At 43.0% G+C, this 23,220-nt stretch overlaps 1 protein-coding gene across 1 annotated transcript in view; it reads left to right on the top strand.

Moving 5' to 3' along the window:
- Positions 1–1,121: 1,121 nt before the first annotated feature.
- The window catches only part of B4GALNT3 (beta-1,4-N-acetyl-galactosaminyltransferase 3), a 140,340-nt gene continuing 118,241 nt past the window's right edge, over positions 1,122–23,220 (top strand). The window contains exons 1-2 of the mRNA XM_063447700.1: positions 1,122–2,102; positions 22,728–22,831. Of these exons, the coding sequence (XP_063303770.1) occupies positions 1,889–2,102; positions 22,728–22,831 (318 nt within the window). The 5' untranslated portion in view covers positions 1,122–1,888. The remainder of the gene's footprint in view (positions 2,103–22,727; positions 22,832–23,220) is intronic.

Here is a 23,220-nt window from a genome sequence, read left to right as displayed (position 1 = left end):
CTGGGTCTTTGTGCGGGCAGACAACTTCAGGTTGGTCGCTGGTGACAGGTACTATGGTGCCGCCGCTTACTTGGCGTTTTCCCTCCTCCATCTCCATCTGCATCAGCTATGCCACACATGGTCTCCGCCATCTTAGGTTTGGGCCCTGGGCCTGTGTGATGGCCGGGCGTCGTTGCCGGAACTCCGCTGCCACGCTGTGAGTGCGGCTATGGGGCGAGGAACGGGATCACCCCCCGGTCCAGAGGTCGGAGAAAACAGGGCCGGGTCCGCGGTGAGTCAAAGTGCCATTCAGGCTCCGTTAGGCAGGATAGTGGGGTGGCGGCCGTCCACCCCACTCACCGCCGGCTAAGTTCCCGCTGTGAGACGCGGAGATCTCACCTCCGAGGGACTGAAACTACAGGAGCCAGCCTCTCCACGGATCCGGTAGCCTTTGTGCGTCATGGGTCGCAGTGGTAGGTAGCTGTGAGCACTGTAAAGCTTAAATTTCTAGCTTAGTTGTTTGTATTTTGCAGGAGCCGAGCTCTCCTGCGACCGTCCATCTTGGCGGCCTGGCTCCGCCCCCCCCCCCCCCATCTATTAAATTTTTACTTGAAAAGATGTAGTCTAACGCAACTTGTACATTCTAGAAGTACTGAGCACTTTTTAACCTACAGGATAACAGATGACAGATCTTTTGTCTGACCCAGAGCTCCTTCCATATCCTCAGTCCAGGGGCATCCAAAGGCAATAGTGTCCTGACTGCCTTATATAATGATTTTGCTCCGGAATGTTTCTGGTGTAGACAAAGAATGTCAAACTTCTTACGGCTTAATAACATCTATTTGAATTCATCTTGCAGGTGGATATAATATCATTATCTGGCTATTTTTTTTGTATTTTTTGGTATATATTCTGTATTTGGCTTACAGGTGAAAAGATGACAGGCTATTGATCTTCATATACACTGTTTCCGGTGCTTGTCATTGAATGCTCTCCTAGAGCAAAGTAACCTGTCAGCCTGCAGGTGTTGTCAGGTATGAATGGGTTACACAATCTATTGTGAATGTTTCAGTGAATAGACTGCTGAAAGGGAGGAGTTTTTACAGGTTGGGAGTTACCTTTTCCCTTGGAGTGAGGTGTGCGGACCCTAGGGACAAAGTAGAGCCAAGGAAACAGAAGGCAGAGAAAGTAGAAAAAGGATAAGAGACCATCATAGGTAGGAAAGGGCTGACATGTTCAGAAGCCAGATGGGCGGTTATGGGCAGGTCACACAGGTGAGGCAAGGCAGGTAGGAGCAGGAAGAGAGCACAGACAGACAGTAAGAGAGCAGACACAGAGCAGGTTCACCAGACAATATCACTCACCCAGACACCTGCGTGCCATTAACCAAATATTGTTTTTATAGTGGACTAGTCATTACCTGATACAACAAAAGGAGGTACTTTTTTACACTTTAGCATAAGGAAACTTAATACTGGATGAAAACAGATAATATAGTTTAAGATCTTGTAAGGTGTTTCTTATTAGCAGGGTTTTTATAATGGAGCACTAGCTAGTACTGAATACTAGCATTTCTTTCAAATCAAATAGAGAATATAGGAGAGTGCCAGACCTGTATCATTACTGTTTTCTCTTGGTATAGAAGAGAAATGAACATTCGTTCTAAATAAAGAACTGGTGAAAAGCGTAGCCTCAAACATGTACTAACATTAACACAATAAGGAAAGGGCATGTCTATTATAATTAAAAAAGGCAGTTAACGTAGTTAGTTTTTTAGATATTGTAAACTCCAATATTAGGGATTTTTAGAATATCTCTCTGTATAGATATATAAATTCTTTAAATGCAGCATTTTTAACCAAGTCACTCAAATGGAGCCAAGACAGAGTTTGACTTTTAATTTGTGCTGATGGAAAACCAAAGAAGCACAATGGCCACTCAAGAAAAATTGCCAAAGCTGGCTTCGCGGAGGCGCTCAGCCAGGATGAGGGTTCGTCCACTACCAGTAAAGATGCTAAAGAGACACTTCTGGCTGTTTTTGTTGGCTTCAATCCTGTTTTTAGGAATGTGGATGATGTATACCAATCTAACAACACCTTCGAATGGGAACCCTATTAACCAAAGTAAGTAACCCATCAATTATGGTTATGAGAGATCAAGTCTTGATTAATGTTACTGGGGTAGACAATCCCGGAATTGCAACTTCTGGGAAACGTCACAAAACCCATAATGCTCAAACATAGTGGGACTCATACTTCACTGTAGAACAGCTAGTGGGTCTAATTTAAATACAACTCACATCATGCTCAGACCACAGCCAATGGTTTTTAGGCTTCTGTATTGCTGCGCTATCTTATTTATTGGCTGAGAGTAATGGGAACAGGACTATGACATAATGTTCACACACCCTCATAATTTTATTATTAATCTAGTCTCTTAATATTATTTTACTCATTACAAGACTTGTTTTAACTGTACATCTTGCTGGATAATATAGGTGTACATCCATGGTTTATATTATTGTATGTTTCATGGGCTTACAGCTCCGTCTTTTGTTACTGAAAAGCATTAGTCTCCACATTTTATTACAATGTCTGTGGTATAGTAGGGATGAGTGCTAATATTGCAATTTACTTTATTTTGTGATAGTAATGTGCTTGGATATTTTTCTCATTAAAATTATATTTAACAACAGAAGATACACCTATATTATGTAAGTATCATTTTATACGCTGCATAGCAGTTTAATAATAATAAATATATTTACACACTCACAACATATTGATCAATGCTGTTGTGCTGTGTGCTGTGATGTGACATTGTACCCAGGCATGAGAAAGACAGAGAAAAGAAGGTGCAATATGATGGTGATTGTTTAAACATTTAAACCTCATTTCATTTAAATTGGAAATGGAAAATAATGTAAATTTTGTGCTGCATAGATTATTTCACCTGAATTTCATAGTTCGCTGTTGCTTTGGGTTTTGAATGTCCCACATAACATTATGATGCTGTCAAAAGTTCTTAACTCTTATGAGAAGATATTACTGAATGCACCCTAGTAACTTCACTCAGGCTATACAGGGCATGACAGATGCAACTTGGATAACAGAGTACGGTACTTGAACATTCATTCTGTTGCTTCAAATTCCAATCAATGAGAAGCTAATTACCAATGGGCCATAAAGGTGAAACAGGCTTAACAGAACAACCACCAAAACTGTTATTAGCATGTATTTGAAAGGTGTGCCCATTCTGCATTGTTCTTTTTAGATACATGATTGATACCCAACACCTATGGGGCCCAGCTGGCCTGCTCTGTAATGGAGTCCCTGTGAGGATTAAGTTTCCAAAACCTCTTGCCAAGTTCAGTTGGAAGGTCTCTTTTGAGTTCTGGAGATTACTGTTTTGATGGCTTCAATTAATTGTTAAAGGTACACTATGGGCACTGTAACAGCTTCATCTCATTGAAGTGATATTAGTTTCTGCGGCCCCTGAAACTATACTTTAGTATAGGGTTGATTTAATGTTAATGCTTTAATGCAAAACAAGCGTCTCCACCAGCCCATCTGTAGAAATGAGTGTGCGTTGCTGGCATGAATTGGTAGCGATGGAAGAGTGTAGTCTCAGCCTTAGCCATCTCTCCAGTGGGGACTGGACTGTTTGGAGCCATGGACCCTCTTTCAGTGTTAAAATCATTGGCAATGGCTTAACACTGAATGGAGTCACAGTGCCAGGGTTCTCGAGGCACTAAAACCATTTAAATGCAATGAAATAATTATAGTGCCTATAGTGTCCCTTTTAGTCTTCCTCTGGCTTTAAAGCATAAAGAAAGATGATCGGACCTATATTCCTATATAGAACATGTGAGATGCAACTCCATATCCCTCAACATTGGCATGCTGAGAAGACATTAGTGGGAGGGAGTTAATAGATGGCAAACTAGTGAAATGATTGCACTCCAAGTGTCTCCAAAAGCAAAACATCAGGGAACAAAGTCGGGACAGGACCCGAAAATCTAGATTGTCCTCCTAAAATCAGGATGTTTGAGAGGCATGCAAATCAGGTTTTTTTTTTACCTTCAGTCTTTTTGCTGTAAACAATGTATTTTTACAATACAAGAAAATATATATATAACACACGTGCGCCCCAGTGGGTAGACAAATATAAAATAAAATTTACCCAAATAAGATTGTAAGAAGATCCCCTCGGTCTTCTAATTCGATATATAGACAAATACAATCTATAGAACAATGTAGCAAAAGAATGATGTAGAATATTTAAAACACCATAAAGTGGGCAAATATGTAATGCACTCACAGGATGGAATAAAAATGCAGACAGATAAAGGTTTCTTTACAGGTCAATGAAGGTCAAAATCTTCTTTTTAAACAAGATACGAGGTAAAATGCCAGCATATCACAAAACTCCTGGAAGTTCAGCTCCAAAGGTGACCTCCTGGATGGACAGATTGGACGCAGCAGTAAAAATAAATCAAACGAAAAATCACAAAGTAACAAAATAAAATTAAATAAATAAGAAAATAATAAAAGAACATACAAATTAAACAAAAAATATATATGATTAAAAGTTAAAGTCTTGGTCTCTCCGCCCGACGCGTTTCGTCCTAAATAAGGACTTCCTCAGGGGAAAAATGAACTTCATTTTTCCCCTGAGGAAGTCCTTATTTAGGACGAAACGCGTCGGGCGGAAAGACCAAGACTTTAACTTTTAATCATATATATATTTTGTTTAATTTGTATGTTCTTTTATTATTTTCTTATTTATTTTATTTTGTTACTTTGTGATTTTTCGTTTGATTTATTTTTGCTGCTGCGTCCAATCTGTCCATCCAGGAGGTCACCTTTGGAGCTGAACTTCCAGGAGTTTTGTGATATGCTGGCATTTTACCTCGTATCTTGTTTAAAAAGAAGATTTTGACCTTCATTGACCTGTAAAGAAACCTTTATCTGTCTGCATTTTTATCCCATCCTGTGAGTGCATTACATATTTGCGCACTTTATGGTGTTTTAAATATTCTACACCATTCTTTTGCTACATTGTTCTATAGATTGTATTTGTCTATATAATGTATTTTTACAGCCTAGGGATACCTCCACTGGCCACTCCTCAGATTGCTACTAGATGTACTTCCTGGGGCACTGCCATTCAGTGTCTCCACCCTCTGCATGGAGACACTGAACTTTCCACATAGAAATGCATTGAGGAGATGCTGATTGCCAGGGCTGATTGCCCCTGATCTGCCCCTTAACAGCCAATCCAGTTGCTTTCCTATGGTAAAGTACTGTGATTGGCTCAGAACACCACTTCTTATGATGTCAGCCAAGCAGGCAGATCAGGGGAAGAGCCAGCAGCAGAAAATTGCAATAAAGGTAATATTTTTACTATATTTAGGAGGGGAGGAGGCAAGATAGTGGTTTTAACACTATACGGTCAGAAATACATGTTTGTGTTCCTGACCCTATAGTGTTCCTTTCATTTTAGCCTGGAGTGTGGTTTTTTTTTAACTGTGACTTTTTTTTTTGTGTTATGCAAAACAGTTTTTCTTCAAAGTTGCACTGTCGCCCCTAATATTAGTGTTTTAGAAAGATAAAATATTTATTAAATACTCACATTGATATTGTTCAACCAATAACAAAAAAATTTAATATTTGTCATTTTTCCATGATAGATGCTATTTTGAAAACGTAAATTGGCAAGATGCTTATAACTGCAGCAGGCAGAAAATCTCAGTAGTTTTAAACGTAACTAATGTATGTTACTAGCTGACGCTGTGCCATATCATTTACTCTGCTCACACTGACAATAAGGAGAGAACTATTGTTTGCTGAAATGTTTCAGACATCCCTGGACTGGTGAGATCTCTTTGCAGAAGCTGTAGGCCTTTTAAACAACTTTTTGAATAATTATTTTAATTAATATAACATGCATTACACAATTGAAGTCTGAAGTGTACCTTTAAACTTTGTCCCTCAAACAATTATGGATCACAAATAAAGCTCATTATCAGACCATCAATAAAAGCAGTTTTTATTTCCCGGTTACCAACATTCTCTTTTCAGAAGGGTTATAATAATAAACATAGAGAAATTAATTGCATACTAATGCAGTCAAATAATTCTAGTTTTTGCTATTTAAACAATGTCCATGTAAGTTTTTCATAAAGATTGTGTCTTTCTAAAATACTCATTTTGGAGGCACAGGGGATGGCAGTGCCGCTTTGAAGACAAACAGTTTTGCATAACACAAAAAGGTCACTGTGGCTAAAATGTAGCTTTTTTAAAAAAAAAATTGCATATGATTTATTAATATTAAAAATATAAGCAAATGGTTATAATTGCAGGTATTGTTCTTTAACACACACGTTTCTTTTAATTATTTCTTCTCTGACATGTTGCACTTGGCAGCTTCCCAGAGTTTAGAAATCATGTTTGTATAAGGGTAACGCTACTGAGCAGCATATTCATAGCAATGTGCTCTCACAACACTGGACTATGAAAGTGCAGTTTAGTAGAGATACCCCTGCACAAGCAAATGTGATATCTAATGCTCAACTGTATTTTGGTTTGCAATCAGTATCATAGCAATGCAAACTGAAATGCTTATAAACTAGTACAACAAACAAACACACACACACACACACACACGCACACACACAAATTACAGCGCCTTCCCAACACAAATGGGTATAATAAACACGGAACTCTGCCCACATGACTAAATTCTGCTTGGATTGGCATTTCTCATATTTAGCAATACCAAATCTGGTCACAAATTGGTTATCCTGACTAAATCTGCACCATTCAGCCAGACTTAGATTGTAAGCTTGTTTGGGCAGGGCCCTCTTTTTTTTTTTTGTCAATCTTTATTTTATTTGTGCTTAGAGAGAACAGAGATGCCTACATCGCCACAACAGCAGGTGTAGGTAGGCATATAAACACATCGTAACATAGGCATAACAATAAAAGACTTTGCATACTTTGCAGTAAAGCTATCATATTGTAGTACAAGTCGTTAGGTATAGTGAAAGTAACTATGCACAAACATTTTTTTTTTTATAGTGGGCTAGAACGTTATAACGAGTTATGGGCAGGGCCCTCTTCACATACAGTTTGCATATGTCATACATGGTTTGTTAGAATTAAATGTTTGTCTTGTTTCCTATTGTACAGCGCTGCGCAAAATGTCGGTGCTATATAAATAATTGTAATTGCATTCAGTGTCAATTTTAAAATCGGTGCATTTCATATCTGAATCCTATATAAAGTAAAGGATCCAGACATTTTTACAAAGCAACAGCTTTATACAAATCCACAAATTATTGTTTACTTGCTTTATACGAGAAAGCAATAAAAATCAAACGTAGTACTTCAACCCCTCACCAGACTCGCCTGTTTGAAAGATATCCAGTCTGAGCACTTTGAGTCATAAATGAAAGCGTGGCCTTTCTAAGGCCTTTGTTGCTTTGAATTATCAATTGTTGCCCTGCTTTGGAAATGATGTATTAATTATTTGTGTCAGGTTTTTATTTTTTTTTCACAATTTTTAGATTAATGGCCTTTTTATTTTTCATAGTTGCATTAGCCAGCTGAGACTCTAGTTGAATGATGATTTCCCAGGTGAAGTTACACTTCTGCAGCAGAGGCATTAAAGGGGCAATATGTCCCCTCAAGGCACTTAAACTTGCTAAAGTGCTTTATGTGAGAATAGTGTGTCCCTTTATTTTTCATTTTACAAGAAGTGCAGATTTCAATAGAAATTGGCACTTTGAAAAATTTACCCCTTTAAGGGTTACTCCAGCCACCTTAAGCTGTTTGAAGTGGTCATGGTGATAGGAGCCTGGATGTGCCGTCATGAAGCTTGAACACGACACATGCAGAAACATTGGCAATTGTGTGCTGGGGCAAGTTACACTCTTAGGCAGTCCAGTACTCTGTTCCAGGTTGCCTAACATCAATTCTGTACATATATTACATCTGTTGTGAGCCCTCACTGCACACTGCTGACAGACGTAACTGTATTTTGGAAGCTCTTGTCTGCCTTGCCTCTAACAGTAAATTTAGCCCTCCCTGCCACCATATCCGCACTGCTGATATTTTTTTCCCGTCCTCCCTCCTCCTCTTTTCCCCTACCCTTGCGGTAAATGCTCCAATCAAAGTCCTCTCTATAAGAAGCCTTTGACTTGACCATGGTGGGCTCCCATGACATCAGACTGGATAAAGGTGAGTAAAAACTTATTTTGAAATACTCTTTTTTTCAGGGGGACTAAAAGAATAACGTCAACAGGGAATTGTTCTAATAAAATACAAAAAGGTTTGGAGAAATCTTTCCAGGCAGGGCTCGACAAATCCCAGCAACTAGGACAAAATTCCAAGTCGCCTTGCCGAACCTGGGTACTTGTCAGTATATTAAGCACTGGCCACATTCGGGCCTCCCCAAAGCCGGATGACCGTGCAATATGGAAGCAGGCAGCAAGAGAGCTGTAATCTTCATGCTCTTCTTGCTCTGCTCCCTCGTGCACATTGCAGTGATGCCGGAAGCCAGGTTATGACATCACCCCGGCCCCAGCATCACTAAACGACGTGTGAGGATGCACAGCAAAAAGAGCAGGAAGGTTAAGGCAACCACACTGGACCTCAGGTACAGGATCCACTCAAAGCTCAAATGTGGTTGCTGGGTGGACATTAATTAAAATAAAGCAAAAAATAATCTGTGAGTGTGTGAGAGAATGTGTGTCTGTCGGTGAGTGTGTGTCTGTCAAATCAATGAGTGTGTGTCTGTCAGTAAGTGTGTGTCTGTCAAATAAATGAGTGCGTGTCTGTCAGTGAGTATGTGTGCGCATCAGTAAGTGTGTATGTCTGTCTGTCAGTGAGCGTGTTCCTGACACAATAGTGTTAAACAGGCCCCCTCCGACCGCATGGGAAAGGTATTCTTATTTACCATTTTTTCCCACGGTGTGCTCAGTCGCGCTGTGGTTGGCCCATCAGTCTTCAGTCTTGAGATCATCAGTCTTAATAATGTGAGCCAATCCAACGCTTTTCCATGGGAAAAGCCAATTCAATGAACGGCAAAACACTGTGCTAATCAGTATCTCCTCATAGAGATGCATTGAACAAATGGGGAGCGTTCAAGCCTCCATGCAAAGTGTGGAGACACTGAACATAGGTGCTGCACACTGGGAAGCACTGGACTAGCAAACACCTCTCTGTGTATGTGTCAGTGTGTATCTGAGTGTATGTGCCAGTGTGTGTATCTTTGTGTCAGTGTGTATCTGAGTGTAGGCGCCAGTGTGTGTTTCGATCTGTGTATCTCTGTGCCAGTGTGTATCTGATTGTGTGTGTGTGTGTATAATAGCGCGTGTATATTTGGTTTTCATATATGTTTGGTGGCTGTGTGTGTGGGGGGTGAGGGGGCGCGGATGGATATATAATCTTTTTAAGGAGAATTATTTTTTTTATACCCTATATGTAATATAACACAATCAAGTACAAATAAAGAAAACTAACTCAAAATAGATTTACCAAAAAGTTAATTTTTAGATTTAGTTTTTAAGGTGCTGAAATTTGAAGAGTTATTTGCATAGTACTCACCCTCCTATGTCTCTGTAGACCAGTCAGGTTAATACATAGAGAGCTGCAGCAGTGGTTATACAGTGTGTATAACTAAGAGCTTCCCCTGCATCTCCTGCAAGGTAATTCCTGTATGAGAGGTTACTAAGGGGAAGATGGGAAGTGATCCCCGCCTCTTCCTGTCCAGCCTCATACACAAATTCTGGAGGAGCTGGTTGTAACGGCGCAGGGGGTCTGTATCGATGCAGTCGCGTCTGATCAGTGCGGCCGCGCCGATACTTCAGATAAAAGTAAGTCAGCACATGAGCAGGGAGGTCACGCAGCACTGAGAGGCATATTTAAACCCTATAATGCCTTTTCTCAGTGCCCTGTCGTGGTTTCCACTTGTTGGTTGTCAGAGAGCGTGTTCTTGGTATATTTTTCTGGTTATTGACTTTGGCTATTGTTTTTGACTTTCCTTACTTCTGGTATCCTGACCCTTGGCTAGTTTTTCGTATTGTCTCATTCTGTATCCCCGACGTTGGCTTGTTCTTTCACCAAGTCCGGCCATTCTAAGGTCCGGTATACAATGTTTGTGCGTATACAGTTTTGCGTGTTGGGTCACAAAGTAATCGTGACCCTGCAGAATTGTGTCAACACATGTTGGTTTGCAAAAGGAGACTGGTGGAAAATGATCACCGCATGGATCAATTTGCCCAGGCCTTCCAAACGCTTCTAGCCCGTATGGCTCATCTTCAGGCCGATGATCCACCCTTAGTTCCTAACCGTCCTGTTGTAAGTATTCCTATTGTGTACAAGGCTCCTTCGATACCCTTATCACCTCCTCCTCATTTTGGAGGCGATGCTCAGGAGTGTCGTGGATTTCTTAATCAAATAGAATATCACTTTGAGGCGTCTTCTGGATAATTCCCTTCTGATAGATCCAAAATAGGTTATCCAGTAATGAACCAATTGCCAGGTAAGTCCCTAACATGGGCCAATCCTCTATGGGAGAGCAATAAATGTATAGCTTATGACTATAAATAATTCCTTGCTGAGTTTAAACTGACATTTGAGCCATTGGGTAAAGAGAAAACCGCTGCCAAAGCATTAATGCATATAACACAAGGCAATGGGTCTGTTGCAGAGTACGCCATTGAATTTCGTACCCTTGCTTCAGAGGTCGACTGGACTAACAGCGGTTTAATCAATGCCTTTTCCGAAGGTCTGTCTGATGCAGTACTTGATGAGACTGCTGCTAAAGAATTACCAGAAAAACGTAATGAGTACATCACTTACATGATGCATATTGATAACCGTCTAAGACAGGGGTTCCCAACCTGTGGTACGCGTACCCCCAGGGGTACAATTCAACTCCCCTGGGGGTACACAAAAATAATTTCTGTAATGGCAGAGCTGAGCCGATCCATAGTACATTGCCCCGAGACTGGCTGCCCTAGATTTGTTTCTTTTATGCTTCATGGCTGAAACGGAGTGACAGGATGGAGGAGCCTTACGCTGCTTCTCCATCCTGTCAGTAACATGCAGGAATCTCACAGCGCTCAGTCCCGCCGCCCACGGTGTGCTGTCACTCTCAGCTTGAGAGGCTGGGACTGACAGCATCGCGTGGGAGGGCGAGGCACAGAGCAACAGGAAACTCAGGAGCTGTGCACACATGGTGGAAAAGGTAAGAGATCTTCCTTATGAGCCCCCTCCCCACTGCTCCCCTCCCACACTGCCACTGCCCCCCCTCCCACACAGCCACTGCTCCCCTCCCCACTGTCTCCCTCCCACACTGCCACTTCCCCCCTCTCACATAGCCACTGCCCTCTCCCCACTGTCTCCCTCCCACACTGCCACTGCCCCCCCCACACTGCCACTGCTCCCCTCCCACACAGCCACTGCTCCCCTCTCACATAGCCACTGCTCCCCTCCCCACTGTCTACCTCCCACACTGCCACTGCCCCCCCACACTGCCACTGCTCCCCTCCCCACTGTCTCACTGCCACTGCTCCCCTCCCACACAGCCACTGCTCCCATCCCCACTGCCCCCCCACTGCCACTTCCCCCCCACACTGCCACTGCTCCCCTCCCACACAGCCACTGCTCCCCTCCCCACTGTCTCTCTCCCACACAGCCACTGCCCCCTCCACACAGCCACTGCTGCCCTCTCACATAGCCACTGCCCTCTCCCCACTGTCTCCCTCCCACACAGCCACTGCTCCCCTCCCACACAGCCACTGCTCCCCTCCCCACTGTCTCCCTCCCACACTGCCACTGCCCCTCCACACACTGCCACTGCCCCCCTCCCACACAGCCACTGTCTCCCTCCCACACAGCCACTGCTCCTCTCCCACACAGCCTCTGCCCCCTCCCACACAGCCACTGCTCCCCTCCCACACAGCCACTGCCCTCTCCCCACTGTCTCCCTCCCACCCTGCCCCCTCCCACACAGCCACTGCCCCCTCCCCACTATCTCCCTCCCACACTGCCACTGCCCTCTCCCAACTGCCACTGCCCCCCTCCCCACGGTCATCCTCCCACACTGCCACTGCCCCCCTCCCTGCTGTCTCCCTCCCTCCCACACTGCCACTGCCCCACTGTCAATCTCCCACACTGCCATTGCCCCACTGTAATCCTCCCACACTGCCACTCCCCTCCTCCCCACTGTAATCCTCCCAACTGCCACTGCCCCCCTCCCCACTGTCTCCCTCCCACACAGCCACTGCCCCCTCCCACACAGCCACTGCACCCCTCCCCACTGACTCCCTCCCACACTGCCACTGCCCCCCTCCTCACTGTCTCCCTCCCTCCCACACAGCCACTGCCCCCTCCCCCCTGTCTCCCTCCCACACCTGTCCTCTTCCCATACGCTGCCCCCAAATTGCCACCCTCTTCCCATACTGTCACCCTTCCACACACTGCCCCCTCACACTGTCACCTCCCTCCCCTCACACTGTCACCCCCCCTCCCCACACACTGTCACCTGCCCTCTCCCACACTGCCCTCTTCCCTCCTCACACTGTCACCCTCCCCACACACTGCCCCCCCCACTTTCACCTGTCTTCCTCCAACACTGTCACACACATCCACATTGTCACCCCCTCACACTGTCATAAACCTCCCCAAACTGTCGCCAACATCCCCATACACTGTCAACCTCCCCAAACACTGCCCCCACGCTTTGTCACCTGTCCTACCCCTGTCACCCACCTCCCCCACACTGTCACATGTCCTCCCACACTATCCTCCTCCCACACACTGCCTCCTCACAATGTCACCTTTCCACACACTGAACCCACACTGTCACACTCCCACACCCACTGTCAAAAAGGGGAAATTAGGCAGAGAAAAACGTATACATTTGAAACAATATATACTATTATTAATTAATATACTATATTAATTACAAACATTTTGGTAATATGGGGGTACAATTTATGGAAATGGTCTGCCATGGGGTACTCAAGTCAAAAAAGGTTGGGAACCACTTGTCTAAGGGATAGAGACAGAACCAAAAATAGAACAAGACGTTCCAACTTGTCTATTGCCCCCGTTTCTCCATTCCTATTTTACCTGCTCCAACTCCCCCTCCTGAACCTGACCCCATGCAATTAGGGGTGATGAGATTATCTGATGCTGAAACACTATATAGGAGAAACAAAGGACTATATTGTGGAAAAAAGGATCATTTGAGAATAGCTTGTCCTATTCGGCAGGAAAACTTGCGCACCTAAGAACCGTCCAGGGACTGGCCTTAGCTGTGATGTACATGTCTCCTGGTATGCCTCATAATAGGTTTATGCTTTCTGTTTTTTGCCGAAAGCAATAATGTAAATTTGATTCTGGTGCAGCTGAAAACTTTATAGACCAAATGTTTGTTACCAACCATGTAGTGCCGTTCAAAGAAAGTACCACACCTTTGGCCGTTGAGGCCATAGATGGTAGACCAGTGTCCCAACCTTTGATCACACAGGAAACCTTACCTCTTACCTTAACGGTAGGGGCTTTACACAAGGAACTTATCACCTTCCAAGTTATTTCATCTCCTTCTTGTCCCATAATACATGGTTTTCCATGGCTTTTCAAACACAATCCACGTATTGATTGGGTTAAGGATGAAATTATACACTGCTCAAAAAAATAAAGGGAACACTTAAACAACACAAGTCAATCACACTTCTGTGAAATCAAACTGTCCAATTAGGAAGCAACACTGAGTGACAATCAATTTCACATGCTGTTGTGCAAATGGGATAGACAACAGGTGGAAATTATAGGCAAGTAGCAAGACACCCCCAATAAAGGAGTGGTTCTGCAGGTGGTGACCACAGACCACTTCTAAGTTTCTATGCTTCCTGGCTGATGTTTTGGTCACTTTTGAATGCTGGCGGTGCTTTCACTCTAGTGGTAGCATGAGACGGAGTCTACAACCCACACAAGCGGCTCAGGTAGTGCAGCTCATCCAGGATGGCACATCAAAGAGAGCTGTGGCAAGGTTTGCTGTGTCTGTCAGCATAGTGTCCAGAGCATGGAGGCGCTACCAGAAGACAGGCCAGTACATCAGGAGACGTGGAGGAGGCCGTAGGAGGGCAACAACGCAGCAGCAGGACCGCTACCTCCGCCTTTGTGAAAGGAGGAACAGGAGGAGCACTGCCAGAGCCCTGCAAAATTACCTCCAGCAGGCCACAAATGTGCCTGTGTCTGCTCAAACGGTCAGAAACAGACTCCATGAGGGCCCAACGTCAACAGATGGGTGCTGTGCTTACAGCCCAACACCGTGCAGGAAGTTTGGCATTTGCCAGAGTACACCAAGATTGGCAAATCTGCCACTGGCACCCTGTGCTCTTCACAGATGATGTGGCGGATGGTCTCCTGAGGGGATCTCCTCCCAGACCTGGACTAAAGCATCTGCCAACAACACAATTTTTGTCTAAAGTTTGCAATTCGACATTCAATTCATAACTGCTTTACAGACTGTTTGCTGCTGTGTTTTACTCTGCTGCTTCCACATTCAATTATTTGAGTCTTGATTAAAATGGGAACTCATTGTGACAGAACCTTGTTTTACTCCATAGGTGTGTCTAAATTACCTAAATTCTCAAATATTTTGGCATCTAACTTGGGCCTTAGCAAATGTAGTGAATTGCAAAATGTATTATATAACAGACTTGGAGATTCTTTTATTTTTATTTTTTTTTAAATCATCACTTTTTGTCTAAAATTTGCAATTCGACATTCATTTCATAACTGCTTTACAGACTGTTTGCTGCTGGTCTAGTACAATAGACATGGCAGAACCTAACTCGTTGCTTGTTGTCCTATAGGAGATTTATACTTACGTGAATTTGTATGGATTTCTCATTAATGGTTTAATTGACTCTTTGTGGTCTCATTGCACATCCCTGGCTCTTTCCTAGTAAATGTAGTCCTGCTTTGAATTTAAGTAATGCCTGTTTCACACTCAATCTCTTGGCCCAAAGTTCTTGTTCAATGGAAAGTTCCATAAAAGGCGACGCAAGGCACAACACATAACAATATTTACATTTCACAATTACAAATAGAAATTGTTGATTTAACACTCTAAATCTGTATAAGTACATAGACTGTCACTCACATTAGATGAGCTATGTTTTTCCTAGATCGGAACACCGGCAGTCCATTCTTCACTGGTCATTTCATATTCCAGGCTATTGACAAGTGGATAACTTGGCAAAGTGTCAATAGATAAAAGTCAACAATTTCTACTATCTGGCACTTTCTCGTGAATATATGCATCAGCTCTTGCAAATGTCTTCTTCTTATCACAATGTTATAGAAGAAGTCTTTATGGAGCTGCCCACAATGTTATTGTCCTTAAATGTACAGATATCCAACTGTCTACACCTTGGAGCAGTCCGTGATTAATTGGCCCAGTATGTATTCATTATTCTTCCAATTGTGAAGGAAAGAATTAACTCCAGGCCAACGTTGGTTGGTTATTGCAATATGTGTGTGGGATTCTATAGACAAAAGGCACAGAATCAGTGGTTTGGGTGGCACTAGATATAGAAAAGAACCATTATCAGTGAACCTGAAATCTGCTCTGTCCAGAATCTCCAGGATACATCTAACGGGTGCTTGTGTGTTCCACCACCCCTGCAGGTGGGATGCTAGCAGGATGAAGACATAAAATGATAGGTACTGAGTTGGAGTGTCAGGTTTGATGTATGAAACCCAGAATGCAGTACTCAGAGTGGCAAAATAATAAAGTCCAAGGCAAACAAATCCAGATAAGAACAAGGCAAAGGCAGAGTCAAGGCAGTCCAAAGGTCAAAATCCAGTCAGCAAGGTTCGGAAGTAGAGAGACAAGCCAAAGGTCAGAAAATCCAGATAAGCAGGGCAATAAAGCACAGTGTTGACCGAGAAACAGTACGAAACAACTAAGCAATGATAGCACAGCTGTTCACTGTTTATAAATAGGGCAGCTATTACAGGCCATATCTGGTCTGCTACACCTCTGTACCACCCATATTGGTGTATTATCTGTCAGAGGCTTTGGGTTAGCTATGGGAGTTTATTTTTATTTAGTCATGTCCACAGGGCTGTCGTGCAGCATAGTACAAGCGTGCACGTCTTCCTGGTGTCTTGTGTTGCCTGGCGACATGAATCAGGTCAACAATCGTGGTTCTTCTCTGGGATTCGCGCATGCGTGCGTTCGAGCAGCAGCAACGCCAAAGGCTTGGAGAAAGGTTTGCATGAGGGACAGAGAGGGCATACTAATTTGTTCATAGTGATATCCCCCTTTCTCACTATCCATTGTCTAAGTGGCCAGATTTCCCATTAGGCACTTGACCACTAAGGGACGCCTGTTGTAAGTACTTATAATGTACATTTTTGATCATAAAGAAGATGACAGGATGAGAAGTATCAGGAGCCTTGGCCAGTAACCTTTGCAGTCTAGTCAGCCTTAATAGAAGATCTGCAGGAAGAGTTATAGAGGGCGTAGAGGGCCGCCATCAGGGGGTGACAACCATAATGGTTGTCACGGGCCCGGTGGCCCTTGGGGGCCCGGCCGCCCGGGCCCCATGTGGAGCAGCGAAACTGCCGCAGGTGCATCTGCACCGGGGCCCATCAGGTGGCCCAAGGATTTAGGGCCACCCGATGGGCCCTATATCTTCAGGGGCCTGGTCAGCGCTGCTGCCGGGTAATTGTGCGCCCGGGCCCCTTTAAAAAAAAAAATCGCGGCTACACTGCAAGGGCTGCTGGGAGGAAGTGACGGACGGTCACTTCGTCCCAGCTTACTCCACGCAGTGAGAGAGGCAGAGCAGAGGGAGAGCGGAGGAGAGGAGAGGACACTAGAGGGCAGAGGCATCCACTCCCATCATCCCCAGCCACCCTCCTGCAACTTAAAGGTAAGAGGAGGGTGGCTGATAAATGAGGTGTGTGTGTGTATGCAGGGCCGGCCTTAGGCATTTAGACGCCCTGTGCGAAAAATCTTCACAGCGCCCCCCCCCGTCATCCATGTATGCTGTAATGTTTGTGTTGTCTGTGTATGTGATGACTGTGTGTGATATGTGTGCTATGTGTGCTATTTGTAATGGGTGTATTAACAGTGTGTGATATGCGTGTATTGGTTGTATGTGACACACACACACACACAGGAAGACATCCACACACACACACACACAGGCAGACAGTCATACACACACACACAGACACACAAAGGCAGACAGTCTCACACACACACACACACACACACAGACACACACAGGCAGACAGTCAGTCATACACACAGACACAGACAGTAATACACACAGACACACACAGAGGCAGACAGTAATACACACAGACACACACAGTCATACACACAGACACACACAGAGGCAGACAGTCATACACACATACACACACGCAGACAGTCATACACACCGACACACACGCAGACAGTCATACACACAGACACACACAGGCAGTCATACACACAGAAGCAGTCATACACACAATCACACACACAGAGGCAGACAGTAATACACACAGACACACACACAGAGGCAGACAGTAATACACACAGACACACAGTGGCAGACAGTCATACACACACACACAGACACACATGCAGATAGTCATACACACAGACACAGACACACACATGCAGATAGTCATACACACAGACACACAGAGGCAGACAGTCATACACACAGAGGCAGACAGTCATACACACAGACACACACACAGAGGCAGACAGTAATACACACAGTGGCAGACAGTCATATACACACACACACACAGAGGCAGACAGTCTCACACACACACAGGCAGACAGTCAGTCATACACACAGACACAGACAGTAATACACACAGACACACACAGAGGCAGACAGTAATACACACAGACACACACAGTCAGACACACAGACACACACAGAGGCAGACAGTAATACACACACACACAGAGGCAGTAATACACACACAGAGGCAGACAGTCATACACACAGACACACAGAGGCAGACAGTCATACACACAGACACACAGAGGCAGTAATACACACAGGCAGACAGTCATATACACACAGACACACAGAGGCAGACAGTCATACACACACAGACAGTAATACACACAGGCAGAGAGTCACACTCACCTGACAATCACACAGTTACCTGTGGAGTTCATTGTGGAGGCAGTGCAGCTCCTGGTGACTGTTTGGTGGGGAAGCAGGGACTCCTTCCTGCTTCCCCTGCAGCAGTTTTCCGGCACTTTTAGCTCCGCCCCCGCCGCACGGTAAGCTCCGCCCCCGCTGCAAATTTAAAAAATAAATAAATAATTTTTTATTTATTTTTTTAATCCCGGCCGGCTGTGCGGCCGCACGGCGCCCCTGCTACATGGCGCCCTGTGCGGCCGCACAGCTCGCACACCCCTAAGGCCGGCCCTGTGTGTATGTATGTGTCTGCAAGTAAGTATGTCTGTCTGTGTGTGTGTCAGTATGTATGTCTGTGTGTGTGTCAGTATGTATGTCTGTGTGTATGTCTGTCTGTGTATGTATGTCAGTATGTATTTCAGTATGTATGTCTGTGTGTATGTCAGTATGTATGTCAGTATGTATATCTGTGTGTATGTCAGTATGTATGTCTGTGTGTATGTCAGTATGTATGTCTGTCTGTGTATGTCAGTATGTATGTCTGTCTGTGTATGTCAGTATGTATGTGTGTGTGTATGTCAGTATGTGTGTATGTCAGTATGTATGTCTGTCTGTGTATGTCTGTGTGTATGTCAGTATGTATGTCTGTCTGTGTATGTCTGTGTGTATGTCAGTATGTATGTCTGTTTGTGTATGTCAGTCTGTATATCTGTGTGTATGTCAGTATGTATGTCTGTGTGTATGTCTGTGTGTATGTCAGTATGTATGTCAGTGTGTATATCTGTGTGTATGTCAGTATGTATGTATGTATGTATGTGTGTATGTCAGTATGTATGTCTGTGTGTATGTCAGTATGTATGTCTGTTTGTGTATGTCAGTATGTATATCTGTGTGTATGTCAGTATGTATGTCTGTGTGTATGTCTGTGTGTATGTCAGTATGTATGCCTGTGTGTGTATGTCAGTATGTATGTGTGTATGTATGTATGTCAGTATGCATATATGTCAGTGTATGTCAGTATGTCTGTATGTATGTGTGTATGTCAGTATGTATATATGTATGTCTGTTTGTCAGTGTGTATGTATGTATGTGTGTATGTCAGTATGTATGTCTGTGTGTTTGTGTCAGTATGTATGTATGCATGTATGTCTGTGTGTGTGTATGTCAGTATGTCTCTGTGTGTGTGTTTGTCAGTATGTATATATGTCTGTATGTATGTCTGTGTGTGTGTATGTATATATCTGTCAGTTTGCATGTATGTCAGTATGTCTGTATGTATCTGTGTATGTATATATCTATCTGTGTGTGTGTATGTCTGTATGTATGTATATCAGTATGTATATGTATGTATGCCATTATGTATGTATGTATGTCAGTATGTATTCATGTGTATGTATGTATGTCTGTTTGTATCTATGTCAGTATGTATGTATGTCTGTATGTATGTGTGTGTGTGTCAGTATGTGAGTATGTATGTACGTCAGTGTGTGTGTGTGTATCTGTGTATGTGTCTATGTGTGTATGTCTGTTTCAGTATTTGTGTCTGTTAGTATGTGTGTATCTTTCTGTGTGTGTGTCTGTGTCCTTTTGTGTCTGTGTGTGTGTATTCCTGTGGGCGGGATTTGGAGGCGGGCACAAGGGGGCCCAGACCTTGAGCTGTGTTAGGGGCCCCACAATTTCTGATGGCGGCCCTGAGGGCGTAAACTTCAGTGGAACTGTGCTATCACCACAAAAATAAAAGTGTAGTTAGTGTGATAAAGTATAACATATACTTATCCTAATAGTAAACAGGACAGCCCCCCACTGATCACCTCCCAGATGGTGATCTTACATCAATAGGAATAGAAACAACAAAACATGGGAAATGTCTGTATAATCTAAAAGAGAACACAAAACAAAAAATAGTGTGATATTGTTATAAATTATATATGTGCGCTAATAATCATTGCACTCATAGAATCAAAGATGTAAATGCATTCAAAGGGTGCCTCCCCTGATGGTGTTGGGGGGCTATGGACCCACGCCTCGGTCCGTATGTACTCCTTTGAGAATTCTGGCTGTTCTATATATACTTAGGGATTCCATAATATGTGACATCTTAGACACCAATATGGATTTTATTCCCAAAACATTGAGTTGTAGTGAGTTGACAATATGCATCTGAATTAAGACCATGGTAAAGTTTGTTTTTTTTAAATGCAATATGTAGACATAACTTATGCAACATGGTTGTCACCTCATCACAACTCACTGTTGTCTAAACTGCAGAAGTGTTCAGTTATTGTTAGAGGTCTTTGAAACTCTCACTCATCCTGCCCTAAAAAATGGTGCATTTTTCCATATTCTACAAAAAATAAATGTCACTCCGCTGGCTCTTGTCAATGATAAAATCTCTTCTCTCCCTAGGACCTTGTGAATCAGCCAATCATATAGCTTCATTTTTCTGTAGACTAAAATAAACTACAATATATGAAAAAAGAAAGAACAATGTGATCGGCTGAATTGAGGAGCTAATTTTTCACATCAATGAAACTGGGTAAATCTCACAAACATTGACATAGTTGACCTTTACCAGAGTCTGGGACTAGCAGAGCCAGTTTTTCAAGTTTTAAAATTTTCTTATCTTTACATGAAATAGCGCATGGAAATACCATCTCATTAGTATTGATGTTTCTGCAGCCACCATTGAAATAAGAGGAGAGATGGCATTTCTCTATTCTATGCTCCTATACTAGCACCATTGCAGAGATATTTTTGTGCAATGATTACACGTTACTAAGATACATTTTGCAAGTAGTATGTACTCATATTCTATCAGGGTTATTTACTAAAGTGAGGATTTAAAGTACATTTCAAATTTAAGACTATGAATAGCTGAACTGAAACCATAGCTATGTTTCCAGCATGGCTATTTTCACTTTAAATGTGAAAGTCACTTTGAATTCTCACTTTAGTTAATAGCCCTGTTTGTCTTTCAGATATGTGGTTGACTGCAGGTCCAAATTTTCATCCTTGCACAGTATAATTATTTTGTGCTTGGTGTACTGATCTATTCCTGGTTTTAGTGAGAAGACACCACTTCATGTACACATATTTTTGGGGGCTGTCAGGGATATCCATCCATCTATCCATTAGCTCACAAATAGACCCAGATTTGCCATAACAATACCGTGGCCATGACCGTGTGATGGCAGTCGAGATAGGGGTGGCACTTACCGCTATCAGCTGCCATTTCTTTATGCATCTATTTTATTTGAAGTATAGTGTAGATAGCTTTAACCGGCACCATGTGAGTCAGTATGACCCCAGGTCTACTCGCTTTGGATCACCCCCCAATGACAGAAACACCACCCTTGGTGCGAGTGCAAGGATACCCTTGGGAGGAGGAGTAATGGTGGGAACTTGTGCTGTACTCATGCTGTCCTGTGGCTACTGCCCACTGCTGAAAACAGTATCTTATTATCCTCCATGCATGCTCTGTATGTGTGGAGAAGCAGGACGAGAATGGGGAGTGACATGATGAACGATGGCTGATGAAGATCTATATCCACCCACTACAGCCTATGTCCACACTCCAGCCCCATCGCCACCAAACATACACTACAACCCCTATCCCTCTAAATACACACACACACACTACCACTGATATCCATATACAGCCATTATTTACATGCATACTACACTGCAAAATGCCACATCCACAAAATCCCACAACAGTCTCCCTCCCATTTTCACAGCTCTATAAGCAGCATTCCTCTCACACCCACAATCACAATCACACAAACAGCATCTCCCCCACACATGCAACCTTACAAGCAGCATACCTTCACACACACAACCCCACAAACGGCATCACCAGAAACAAACAACACCACAAGCAGCCTTCAAACAAATTACCTCTCCCAGACAATTATCTTCCAACCATGCACATAGCCACATTATTTATTTAGTTTTACCCCAAACTAGTCACATCACCCATCTAATCACATACTCCAATTTTTTGTATCTATGTAAATGTATGTGTATATATAAATAGTGCTTGGAGGAAACTAACCTTGGGGCAACAAGGAGGGTAAATCCGGCCCTGCTATTCAACAGCCCCAACCTCATAATACAATAAATGGGGAATGGATGATTAGCCATCTGAAAAGTCATTCCTACCATGGAGCAAGTATGGAAAAAGTTGGGAACCATTTTCTCCTTGTTATTGCGTTTCCCTAACTCTAACTTGAATGTCACATCCTACTAAATGGTCATCTGCAGGATTCCTTGGTCAATATAAAATATTCCCTAGTGACAGCAACATTGAACTGCCTTAAAACACAAATATTGAACAAAAAGTTGAATTCTGCTTCTTCATGAGGAAAAGGTTATTTGTAGGTATAAATACATTGTATAAAACTTCCCTCTCTCTCTCAACTCAATAATTATAATAATGTTGTAATCCCGAATGTATGGATATTCTGTTCTCATACACTTATCACTAAAACTGTAATGTTATTGCATAGATAAAATTATTACAATATCTTTTACTATATTTCTCTGTTTCTCATTCTGTCAGGATACAACAGCTGGATAGAGTTGGGTAAAGCTTTGGCCCACAAAAATATACCAGCCATGGACCCCAACGTAGAGTTTTACAAACCTGCACAATCAAATGATCTGGTGAGAATGCATTATATTTTAGTAAGATATTGGGTATTTGTGTTATGTATATATATTGACACATATGTTTCTTGGACCAGACATGACTATCAGATTCAGAGCATTTATAAACATAAAATTGAATGTAGGAATCCACATAAATTCTAAAACTCATCACCTCCATCTTGGCTCCCTCTCAATCATGGTTATAGGCTCCGCCCTTGTATGTCATTGAAAATAGTATGTGGAGTTTGAGAAGCCTCTTCCTCCACGGCAATGTGTGTCCATGGTATGTCTGGACTAAATTGGATTTTGAAGTAATTTGCTAAATGGTTTGTAGCGGAATGGGCATGTGCAAGTTACTTTTTATTCCCCCCTTGTTATTTTGTGTGTTTTGCCGGTTATTTTGT

The sequence above is a fragment of the Pelobates fuscus genome, chromosome 3, assembly GCF_036172605.1.
Source record: "Pelobates fuscus isolate aPelFus1 chromosome 3, aPelFus1.pri, whole genome shotgun sequence".
Lineage (NCBI taxonomy): Eukaryota > Metazoa > Chordata > Amphibia > Anura > Pelobatidae > Pelobates > Pelobates fuscus.
This window is presented reverse-complemented; position numbering and strand designations above follow the sequence as displayed.